Raw genomic sequence first — 13,278 nt, forward strand, 5'->3', positions numbered from 1 at the left:
GGGTGTGTATGTACATATATTCGTCTAGTAAACCCAGCATATTGCCGAAAATACTCGCAATGAGCGCAGGTAACAGAAACATCAGAGAGTCAGAGGCAGTTACCGCAAAACGCGCAGATCCATATCCATTTGTCGACTATTGAACGAAAGATTAGATTACATATGTATGTATTTCTATGCAAATAACAAAGAAATAGCGGCAATTAAAAATTTTAATGAAATTTCATGTGGAAAATTAAAAAAATTAACAAAATTGAAAAAATAAAAAATAAAAATAATTTACAAATTTAAAGAAATATATACACTTAATTATTATAGAATTAAAATGTATAAAAATAAAAAAAAAATAATAATATAAAAAAAAATATATACATATAAAAATAGGAAAAAGTATGAATTAAGAAAAATAATGAAATTAAATTTCCAAAAACAAGAAAATTGCCGAAAAAAGGATGCAACCGTTCAAAAAAATTGTTTTTATTTGTAAATAATTTTATTTGATTTTCTTTTTATTTTGTTATTTTTCAATATTTTTTTAATTTTATTATTTTTTTTTTTTTTATTTTTTTTTTATTTTCAATATTGTTTTTCCTATATTTTTTTTAATATTTTTTTTTATTTTTTTTTTAATATTTTTTTTTAAATTTTTTTTTTTTTTTTTTTTTTTTTTTTATTAATTTCAACTTTGAAACATGCAAACCCCGAACATTACATTTTTTCTTGCCCTAAATCGTTAGACCGTTTGACCGCTCGTTTGACTCTGCGATCCTCTCCCACTATTTCACTTTCGTAATTGTCAATAAAAATTGCCGCCCGCCGGCAAGCGCTGTTATGCCGCATTTTTTTACGATTTGCACATGCGTTCTCAATGAATGTCGCTCGTTAAACTCAGCGGTGCCAAAGTGTGTGTGTAAATGTCTTTTTTCTCGCATTTTATTGCTTGTGCTCATAATTATGCATTCTTCTCTGTTGTTCTTTTGTTTTGAGTCAGCTGATGTCACTAAGGCATTTTAAATTATAAAAATCAGCAATCTATTCCTTTATGGACTTTTATTAGAATTCTTCGCATAATCCACAAAATGATAAGATAAACTTTGACGTTACAAAAATGCTGTTTCTCAGCAAATAAAGCTATATAAACTCTTTTGGTGGAGGGAGAAATTACGTTAGTTGACAGAAGTAACAAAAAGGCAAGAAGAAAATGATTGAAAAGTGTAAAGTTAAAGAAAAAGCACTTGTTGTGTTGATCTCGACTGCTTGGATCGATTATTATTCGAAAAAAACTTACGTCGAGATCTTTAATTGAAAACGAAAGCAAAATACAGCTTGTGCAAGAATCGCTCCCGCTCGACCTTCCCAGCGACATCGTTTTGCTCTATGGGCTCTTAAAAAATTCCAACAAGATCCGACGTTTTTTAGCCAAATTTTGTTTAGCGATGAAGCCCATGAAGCTCAATGAATATATAAACAAGCAAACTTGCCGAATTTGGGACGAAGAGTTTCAAGCGCTGCCATTTCATCCAGAAAAAAACGGTTGGGTGTGGTATGTGGGCCGGTCGAATCATCGGTCCATATTTCTTCGAAAATAATGCCGGCGAGAACGTAACCGTCAATGGCGACCGTTATCGCGCCATGATAACCGACTATATGATGCCTAAAATTGAAGCTCGTGATCTCGGCGACATTTGGTCTCAACAAGATGGCGACATTTTCCACACATCACATCAATCTATGGATTTATTGAGAGAACATTTCAGAAAGAAGATAATTTCATGTTTTGACCCTTCGATTGGGTACCAAGATCGTGTGATATCACACCGTTAGACTTTTTACTGTGGGAATATGTAAAGACCAAAGTCTATGCGGACAATGCCGCTTTAATTCAATTGTTGGAGCAAAACATCATGTGTGTCATTCGCCACTTATCAATCAAAATGCTCGAACGTATCGTCGAAAATTGGACTCAACCAGTGGACCATCTAAGACGTAGCCGCGGCCAATATTTGAATGGAGTAATATTCAAAAAATAAATGCCAAAGAATGTTCTTTCGAATGATAATAAACATTCTCAATTAAATTTGAAGTTTCTGTATTGTTTCTTAAAAAAAGAGAACCTCGAAATGGATCAATTAGGGTAAAATTTGACATTTTTTTCTGCTATTGTCTCAATTAACAAAATAGAACAAAAGGAAAATGCTCATATGGCATGGAACTTATATAAATATATAGAGAATATATCTGTACAATGACCGTAAACTTTGAAGGAAACACCTCTTTTCTTGCCTTTACATTTACAGACAGATTATTGAACCTTTGTTCCGCTTGCATCAATTTATATGTAATTATGTACATACATACATATGTGTGTGTATATAGTTCATTGATATTCATACATACATATATGGTATGTTGAACTATATGCTATAGAAGATCTTTATTCTCACTTTCACAAATTCAAAATATCCGATAATCCCTTGTGTCTGCTGAGAAAGGAATCGCGTAAACTTCAATTTTGCGAAGGTCACTTTATTGCAATAAAGAAATGTACAGCTCACACCCACATTTTACCGCGCGGCTTATGCAAAACGGGAAGTGTATTTCCCAGAAGGAAAGTGAAAGGAAAACAAAGCCGAACAAAAGATCGCGGAGAACGCTATTAATAAAGGGTATAAATAAAGTGCAACTAACTGCAGGTAGACGCGCTAGATTTGCGCGAAATATTCGATATAGATCATTTATGAAGGCTTATGACCTGCAGTGCATGAAATAAGTAGGTGACACTTGTGACACACTCTTCCCAGTCTTTCGCAGTTTATACGCGTGTGCAGATCATTTACGTTTATTACTTTAAGAGTTTTTTAAAAGTACTTATAAACATTTTCAAATAATATAAACTAACCTATAAATATCAACACGCGTTTCCACAATTAAAAAATGTCGGATCTACAATTTCGCTACCCCTATTTCAATCGGGGTTCGATTAGAATCTCACCAACCAATCCGGCATTCTTTAACTCGCTGAGTTCAAGAAATACCACTATAAGAGTGAATTTGCGTGAAAATCACGATACGCGCGTGAGTAGTTTGACAACTGCTTTGAGCGCGGCAAATGAAAACAACACCCCCATCAATGAGGGCGAAGACAATCAATCGCCAGCAGAAGACACCGAAAATAGCGCAGATCCAATCACAGATGCGGCATGCAGCGCAGATACTGCTACAACAGCTGATCATAGCGCCTTAAATACAGCTACGGAGCAACTAAATTCGCTAACGCTGCGCAATTCGGCTTTTCAATTAACCAGTGATCGAGATTTTGTGCCGAAAACCTCGCCTTTACTGTCGCGTTACACGCGCAGCGCTCCTATAGATATTGCACCTCGCCGATATTTGCCAGTGCCACCAGACGCTCTACCAATGCCGAATTTCGACAATCCACGGCCGCGAAATAACGTACGCCGTTACTTGCCAGTACCGCCGCATGCGCTGCCGTTGCCGAATTTTCCTCCCAGACGTAATTAAAACAAATTTGCTGTGCTAAATTTTATTTATTTATTTTTTTGTTATTGAAGTAATTTATTTATTTATTGTATGTTTTGAAGAGAAAACACTAAATTGACTGAAATGCATTAATAAAAGGCTACCGAGCATAAGAACTCTAGAAATTTTACTAATTTTATTTAAATTTGTTGGGCTAACGCTTGTGATCTGCTAAAATGCAGAGCTGCTAATTTAGGCGCAGAATTGGTGTGAGTGTTGAAAAAAATAGTTATTTGTGTGTGTTTTGTAACTTGGCGCTAAAAACAATTTTTTTACAAAAAAAAAAAATCCAAATCCAAACGAATGTCGTCTAAAACGGTACATTTCGACTGTCATTGGCTGGAAATGTGGTATTATTTGTTTTTGGTTCCCAAATGGATTGCTTTATGTGAACGGAGCATTATGTGCAGTGTTAAGTGTGCACTTATTATTATATTTTTTTCAACGAACTTAAACCGAGCTACAAAAATAATAAAAGTGTGCGAATATTTGTATAAAACATGGAAGTACAAAATTCCAGTATCTATTATAAATGCCAGAAAAGTCAAATTTGGTGCTAAATTTTGAAAAGTGATTTTTTTGTAATGCGACATGAAAAACTAAATGATTGCAACTGCAAGGTAAGGTCTCTAACTGTATTTTTTCATCTACTGCTAACAGACATTTGATTTTTTAATATAATTGCAATCAAAAATTTAAGTTTGAAATCCTTAAAAAATTTTATAAAATGTAATTTTGTTCAAAATTGTTTGTTTATTTCAGCAGGGTTGCAAATAATGCATTAAAAATGTAATTACATTAGCATTTAATATTATTACTATTTTTTAAGCCTGGAAATCTTTATTAAAAATAATTTTCAAATTTCGAAAATTATAATTTCTGAAAAAGCGAAACAATTTGTATTGCTTTTTTTATTTCGTTTACTTATAATATGATCGAAAATTTGATACTCTATGCTCAAGGTTATTAATTTAATAACACTAAAAAATTGACACTCTATGCTTCATGTAATTAATTGGAATATTTTGATTTATTCCCACTCGCTTTCAAATGTTAAATTTTATTTCTATATTTCTATGATTAATTTTTAATGAATCATGTGCCATTGAATATTAAAAACACACACCGCCTAACAACCACACTATATAAAAGAGTGAATTATAGCAACTTAAAAACTGGTACTCTACCAAAATATGTATATTTATCGCTTGCGCTGTCAAAGTGCCTTCAAAACCACCGATTAAGTATGAAATATTTCCCATGCATAACTACACATTCCATGCAAAGATCAAGAGCTACAAACACACAAACAAGAATTTTAACGAAACAAAAAAAAAACGAAAAAACAAAAAGAGAACATTCGAAAAGTTTGTGACGCCGAATATTGTGGCTGTTTTAAAAATACACACTTGCAATTTCACAGTCAAATCGACTCGCTGTCGTTCGTCACACATCGCACGCAGCGCACATGCGCTGTACACAGCAGCAGCAATAAAGCATTGAAAGCACTCGAAAAAGTCAGGGATAACAAGTGATCGCGCTAATTTATGCTCGCGATCACCATTTCTTTGTAGCAAATATAGCACTTGCTGTGATTTATGTATTGACAAATATTGTTTTTACTTTTATCAATTGCTTTCTTACATACTTATATACATATGTACATATGTATATGCTTTGGCTTTCTAAACGTTGTGGATTTTTAAAAGATTTTAAAAATTCTCAGTATATGTTTTTATGTGTTATATGTGGCTTCTTCATGCAGCTTACCCTGTAAGACTTTTTGAATGGTTTCAAAAGTTTTTAAAAGCTGTCTTCGTTTCGCTAAGCTTTTCTTTATATATTATACTAGATGAACAAAGAAACGGAGAGCACATGTGGTGCAACCCTGTTCTTTCTTTGTGTACATGTTTTTCGCTTAAAAAAATGTTGATGTAACCCTTTGTTTTTGTTTTCTAACACAAGGCTGATCCATTGCGAGATTGCCTACTTTTTAAAGAAAAAACCCAGAAACTTCAAATTTAATTGGGAATGTTAATTATCATACGAAAAAACCTTCTTTGGCATTTATTTTTTGAAGATTATCTCTTTCTAATGTTGACCACGGTTACGTCCCAGATGGTCCATCCGTTGAGTCCAATTTTCGATGACTTATTCGAGCATTTCGACGGGTAACTGGCGAATGACACGCGTGATGTTTTGCTCCCAGACCTGAATTGAAGCGGGATTGTCCACATAAACCTTAAACTTTACATATCCCCACAGAAAAAAGTCTAACGGTGTGATATCACACGATCTTGGTGGTCAATCAACCGGCTCAAAACGTGAAATTATCCGCTCACCGAAATTTTCTCTCAATAAATCCATTGATTGATGCGATATGTGGGAATTGGCGTCGTCTTGTTGAAATCAAACGTCGCCGAGATCACGAGCTTCAATTTCAGACATCAAAAAGTCGGTTATCATGGCGCAATAACGGTTGCCATTGGTGGTTACGTTCCCACATAATTAATTCCGGCACTATTTTCGAAGAAATATGGACCGATGATTCCACCGGCCCACAAACCACACCCAACCGTTTTTTTCTGGATGAAATGTCTGCTCTTTAATCTCTTAAGGTTGCTCTTCGTCTCAAATGCAGCAAATTTGTTTGTTTACAAATCCATTGAACCAGAAATGGATCTCATCGTTGAACAAAATTTAACTTCGGATCTTCTTGGAACTTTTCAAGAGACCATAGAGAAGCGAATCGTTGTCGCTTGGGATGGTCGACTTCTACTTGGATAATTTTAAGTTTTATTAAAGTATTTTTCTATTTCTAATTTTATTATATTTTTAAATTTTGACACTTTTTTCGCTCTTTCTAATTTTTTTTTGCAATTCAATTTGTTTTTTATTTTTTATATAATTCAATTTAATTTATAATTTTTTTTAAATGTATATATTTTTTTAAATTTAAATTTTTTTAATTAATATTTTTTTTTAATTTTTAATTTTTTTAAATTTATAATTTGTTTTAAATTTATATTTTTTAAATTTATAATTTTTTTAATTTTTTTAATTTATAATTTTTTTAAATTTATATTTTTTTTTAATTAATATTTTTTTTTATTTTATAATTTTTTAATTTATATTTTTTTTAAATTTATATTTTTTTTCATTACACATTTCCTTCTTTTAATTTTATAATATTTTGTTATTTTTTTTGTTCCTTATTTAGACGCATCACAAATGTATTTCTTAAATTTCTTATTTTCTTTTCAATTCGCTTCACTTTAAATTTATTTTCACATTTATGTAAATACATACAAACATTTTGTTGTTTCTCTTTTAACGAATTGCAAAAAGAGCAAACACACACATACATATGTATGTACAGAAAGTATTTTGCTATTTTTGAAAACGAAAACAGACGGACGGACGTACAGCGCTGAAAGTTGTCGAGTCTTGTGAAAAATTGCAGTGCTCAGTGGAAATTTGTGCGGCGCGGTAGACAAAAGTGCGAAAGAATAAATATTTTGTAGCTTGTCGGGGGCTCGCTGAGTTTGTTTCTTAGTGCTAAGGCAGAAGAAATTTAAAAAAATCCACTCTATTTTTTTTTTTGACCAGAAGAAATATTTTTTTTTAATTTTATTTTTAATAATACACACGCTCATACAAATGTACTTGACATAGTTTTTATTGAAAAAAAAAAAAATAAATAAATATTGAAGTAAATATTTATAAAAAGTGAAAGCGATAAACAAAGTAGAAAAAAATTTAAATAAATACAAAAACAAAACGTGCCACCTTACTCTGCATATTATATACTTTAAAGCTGCTGACTTAAAAAATAATTTGTTTTCGCGCAAAAAGTAAAAAAAATCCAGGCGAACGTTGTTGAAAAAAGTTGTACAAAAATAGCAAAAAAAAAATTTGCCACCTTATTAAATCGGTCGATTCACGCGTTTTCTATAAAAAAATAAGTTAAAAAACTCTGTCTGTCTGCCCGTCTTACGCCACCGTCAGCATGTCCGCCGCCGCCTTGGGTTATTGGCCATCGCTGGCCACCACCACAAGACTTAATAACGATTGGGAAATGCTGGATGGCACCACCGCAGCCAACAGCAGCTCCAGCACCAACAACAATCAACGAGTTTTTAATAATCGCGTTAGCAACAACAACAATTCAAATGTCAACAATGGTTTTGTCACAAATGGCCAACAACTGTTGAGGAACTGTAGGTTTATTGCAGCAATGTCGGCTTTATATTTTTCTGCACCCAGCGAAATTGCATTTGATTTTCATTTTATGCTCGACCATTTTCACTTTCACTGCTTTCATTATGTGCATAATGCGTATTATTATTATTTGTAACTACCTGAATTATTAAATATTTGTATTATTTTTATTTTTTTAATTATTCCTTTTAGTTTATAATATATTTTAAATATTTTTTTCAGTTATTTTATTTTTATTAAAATTCTGAAGTACTAAATAGTTATTATATACCTAATACCTAAAATAATCTTCTATTTTTGCATTTGCAATATTTTTTGTGTTGAATTTTATAATTTTTATTTATTTGTGTGATGTATTAATTACTACTTCTTGCTTTTATTTATTTTTTAATTACAATTTCATTATTTTCTTTCTCTGGTTTCAATTTTTTTTAAATATTTCAATTTGTTTTATTTTTTTTTTTTTTACTAATTGAATTTTTTTTTCAAATATTTTTCATTATCTTTTTCACAGATTTTTCATAATTTTTTCACAATTTTTTTTTATAATTTTTATGGATTTTTTTTATAAAATATTTTTCATAACTTTTTCACAAATTTTTCATATTTTTTCACAAGTTTTTCATAATTTTTTAAAAAATTCTTTTATTATTTTTTTATCAAATATTTTTCATAACATTTTTCACAAATTTTTCATATTTTTTTCACAAGTTTTTCATAATTTTTTCCAAAATTCTTTTATTAATTTTTTTTTGGAATTGGATTACTTTTATTGAATTTTTTATCAAATAGTTTTCACATTTGTTTTTATTAAATTTTTTCACAAATTTTATATAATTTTTTTATGGAATTTTTTTTATAAAATATTTTTCGTAACTTTTTCACAAATTTTTCATATTTTTTCACAAGTTTTTCATAATTTTTTCCAAAATTATTTTTTACGATTTTTCTAATTTTTTTTTGGAATTGGATTTTTTTGATTTCTTTCTGGTGCGTATATATAGAATTTTTTATCAAATATATCTGGCCGTGTGAAAAACATAGCATTTGTTTTTGTGTCCTGTTGATTAAAATCAAATTTTTCCATTGTATTCGATAACTACTTTTTTTTTACACAGTTTCGGCGCACAAATTTTTCATAATTTTTTCACAAATTTTGTATAATTTTTTATGGACTTTGAATCTTCCAGTTTAAATTTTTGGCATAAAATATTTTTCGCAGTTACGATAATCTGGCCTGGCTGGTTCGGATAAACATTCGTGATGATTTCATCTTCCGTTGAAGTGAATTGACAAAAGGAAGGTGAAATTGATATCAAACCACTGGAAGTATCAACCAAAATTTGCCCATAATCCCATAATTAACGCGAATTCGAAGGCTGATATGTCAAAATAAAAGTATGCGAACTTCAGTGGCATGCGAAATTTTGTCCTTCGTCTGTTTCCATAATTTTTTTGGCATGCTTCTCAAAATGTTGCACACACTGTACCATTCACAATACGCGATGACTTAAATGAAGTTTTTTCATGAATTGCAAATATTCCTACAAAGCGCTTTATTGCAGTTCACATATCGACCCATTTGATACTGCTGATCTCATATCGTTCAAGGCCAATAACCGCTATGTTGCTTTCTTTTGTGACGTACTTGCAAACGTATTTTATCGATTAAAATCTGCAATTTCAAATTGGCATGAGTTAAAAAACGTCGATATTCACGCCTCTAGTTTTTATTTTCTACAAAATCCATCATTTCCCATTACCGTTTCAAAGAAAAGCACATTTGTTTCGTTTTATTGTCAAACAACAAACCAAAGTAATTGTAAGGTTCGCACAGTTTTTTGATATATGAATCAGATTTTAATTAGAATTTAGACTTTTCGCACAGCCGAATTAATTAAGTATATTCAGATAATAATCCAGAATTCAGTTTTTGCCTTTCGCACAGCCGGCTACTCGATTAATGAAAGGCTCGATTAACGATCAGCTGTTATGTATATTTGCTTGTGTTCTTCATTTTGTATTTTTTTTAATAATTAGAATCCACAAGCTGATTGCTATTTTATCTATGCACACAACCAAATTTACAGCATGGACAACAACCCGCACAATTAAGCACAGCCAAATTTGCAGTGTGGACAGCAACCCGCAGAGTTGCAGAGTAAATGCGCGTACATATGTACATTTTTGGTATAGATTTTTCATAACTTTTTCACAAATTTTTCATAATTTTTTTATTGAGTTTTTATGAAATATTTTTATAATATTTCCAAAAAATTTTCAAACTGTCATTTATTAACGCTTAATAAACAGATATAGATTTTAATTAGAATTTAGACTTTTCGCAAAATTAATTAAGCAGATAATAATCCAGAATTCAGTTAATTGATCAATTAATTTATATTTGCTGTGTGAAAAGGTTAATCGATTTCACTGGAAGCAAAAAAACAGCTAAATTGTTGGAGACCCGCAGAGTTGCAGCCAAATCGAGCTCAATTAACGCTTATGGAAAATGTAATTGATCAATTAATTCCTGTGTGAAAAGGTTAATCGATTTCACTGAAGCAAAAAAAAAAAAACATTATAATTGTTAGAGACTCCTAGCCACGTTTAATATGGAAGTAGCTTGATGCTACAGCTAGTGAGGTCATGTACTTTGACTAGCTTGGAGCTTGCTGACAGTATTTAGCAGCTCTACTATCTGAATGGATGTGTAACTCACCAAAAAAGCTGCACCTCGTAGAAGTACTTCTGCTGCTGCCTTAATGGCTGCCACTTCTGCTTGAAAGCCCCACAGTGCTTTGGCAGTCTGAAAAAAGAGTTGATTGAGAGTTCCCAACAGAAGGCTACCCCTTCAACATGCGCTTTGAGCTTGGAATCATTCGTGATTTTCCAACGCCTTCGCTCCATCCAAATATTTTGCTGAGATATGTATGTGCGCGGTGAAGCTTCGCCGCTAGGACTAGGTTCCGCGTCGGAGTGATGAATAGGGATGCAGTCGTAGTGAGACAAGATTTCGGAAGGTGCCTCTTTGAGACCCTTATGTGTCCAGTTTGCCGACGTATGATAGCAACCTTCGCAGCAATACATTTGCCGCCCATATCCACGGCTGCTGTATGTAGAGTGGTAGTGCATTAAGGAAAAATAAACAAATTTTATATTCGAATTTTTGTAATCTCTTAATCACTCATTTGCTCTGTCATCTAACGAATTTCAATTTATTTAAATTTACATGTCAATTTAGCAAAATTGTATATGTATGTATGCACGGCTTCTCAGAAAAACCACAAAATGTCACTATAGGTAGCAAACTCTCTACAAATAATATAAAATGCTACATAAATTTAACACAATTACCCACACAGTCGTCATAAGCGCAGCTGCAACGCATTATTTTGCCAAATTTGTAACAAAAAATTGCGAAATGTCTATTAAAAATGTGCCAAAAGTGAGACGAAAGAAACTAGATAGAAGCAAAATCCGCTAACTGACCCGCCCACCCGGATGCACGGCGCAAGCAAACAAGCAGTGAGTCGAGTCGGTTAATTTGACGGTTGACAATTCGCAGCGCAGCTGAGTGGGTGGCCGTCACAGCGAAGCAAAACCAGCCATAAATGCTCAGCTGCAAATTACGCGTCATGCATGTGTGTGTGTGTGTGTGTGCATATGAGAAAGTTATGTGTATGCGATAACAGCATAACTAAGCGCAAAGAAATGCTTCTCTTTATATAAATATGTATGTATGTATAAAGCTCGTGGCTACCTTTTTTGGCCGTGCGTTTGCTTGTTGGTGCCAAAAGTATATTCGAATTTTCGGTGAAAATTGTGTAATAATCTTACAGATTAAATAATCTAGCGACTCGTGCACGGCTTCTGCATATATAGTATGTATGTACATATGTATGTATGTACATATATGCACATACATTTGTACAAATCATCATCATGTGTGCTTATGCTAGTTCATCTGCGGTTATTTTTGTTATTTAATGGCAAACAACCTATACACTGCACTACAATTTATTTATTGGACAATTTTTGGTATCACAATTAAGTGAACGTTTTAAGAAAATTTGATTTTTTTATATACATATTTTGAGTTTTTATTTTATTTTTGTATTTTTTTATTTTGTTAAACTTTTATATATTTTTTTATTTATGATTTTTTTATTGAATATGTTTATATATTTTTTATTATATTTTATTTTTTTTTTATTTTTATTTTTATTAAACTTAAAAAAAAAATTAAAAGAAATGAAAATGCAGAAAAAAAATAATAAAAAATAATATTTATATACATTTTATAATGTTAATGTTTATATATTTTTTATTATTTTTTTCTGCATTTTCATTTTTTTATTATTAATTTTTTTTTTAGTTTTTGATTTTTTTAAATTTATTTCTTTTATTAAATATTATAAATATGTATATATTATTTTATTTTATATGCATTTTTTTAATTTTGTTATATTTTTTTTATATTTTATAATATTTTATTTTTAAAATTTTTTATTATTATTTTTTTAAACATTTTTTATATTTAAATTTTTTTTATTTATTTACATTTTTTCTTTTCGCATTTTTAATTTTATTTTTGTTTTGCTAATATTTTAGTAGGTCGCCCCCGGCTGTAAATTACACACACTGCCATATGTACGTATATTATAATCACCTCTTTATTAAGTGTTTAGTTTTTTCCGCTGTAATTTATGCACACATAAATGCACTTGTGTTTATGTGTGTGTCAGAGCTCACGCGACTATTTTGCTTTTTGGCAGCGCCCGGTATTTAGGTGATGCTCACAATTATCTGACGTCTCGCTATTTGCGGCGTAGGCAGCACCTGCGCCTATATACATACATACATATGTATAACGGTTTGCCCCAGTTTGACAATCATTATTTCCGTGCGCTCGATATTATAATGCTTATTTTTGTACACATTATAAATAATTTTGCATACTTTCGGTGCAATGCACTTTTGGCTTTTTGGTTTAAAACTGGAAATATTATGAGATAGGTTTGTATATGGAGAGTTATAGCGTCGAATAAACTTGTCTGATTGCCTTACTTTCTCTAATGGTGATTCTACGATACTATTTTCTTTACTTTACTTATGTTTTCGTCTCGTAATCGGGCATTCAGGCACGCTCTTCGTCGTTCACATCTTCTAGACCCTCTGTACCATCGATAAACGTTGTGTTATAATCTCAGCAAAGGCTTGATATTTAAATATTTGTTAAACATTTTCAATTTCTTTATTAGAAGACAATAAGTTTATACATACATATATGTACAGTTTTTCATTTTGTCATATTAGTAAGCTAATATTTGCAAAACTTTTGATCACTTAACAGTTTTTATACATTTTCAATCATCCTTACATACTGTTCACACTTCAATAGTCAATATCAGCTCGAAATAATTAAATTTTTTTCTAGAAAAAGTAATTTCATAGTCAAATATTTGGTAACAATTAAGAGTTCTAGTAATTTTTTACAATTTCTATTATAGCTTA

At 31.1% G+C, this 13,278-nt stretch overlaps 1 protein-coding gene across 3 annotated transcripts in view; it reads left to right on the top strand.

The window, feature by feature from the left end:
* LOC126758591 (serine/threonine-protein kinase minibrain-like) overlaps nt 1–13,278 on the top strand; it is a 73,763-nt gene that overhangs the window by 32,923 nt on the left and 27,562 nt on the right. The window contains exon 1 of one of the 3 annotated variants that reach the window (XM_050472926.1): nt 7,329–7,760. The exons of the other annotated variants lie outside the window; for them this stretch is intronic. Coding sequence (XP_050328883.1) covers nt 7,550–7,760 — 211 coding nt within the window. The 5' untranslated portion in view covers nt 7,329–7,549. Of the gene's footprint in view, nt 1–7,328; nt 7,761–13,278 lie in introns of those variants that run through there. 3 annotated transcript variants of the gene reach the window in all.

This window comes from Bactrocera neohumeralis, chromosome 5 (genome assembly GCF_024586455.1).
Source record: "Bactrocera neohumeralis isolate Rockhampton chromosome 5, APGP_CSIRO_Bneo_wtdbg2-racon-allhic-juicebox.fasta_v2, whole genome shotgun sequence".
NCBI lineage: Eukaryota > Metazoa > Arthropoda > Insecta > Diptera > Tephritidae > Bactrocera > Bactrocera neohumeralis.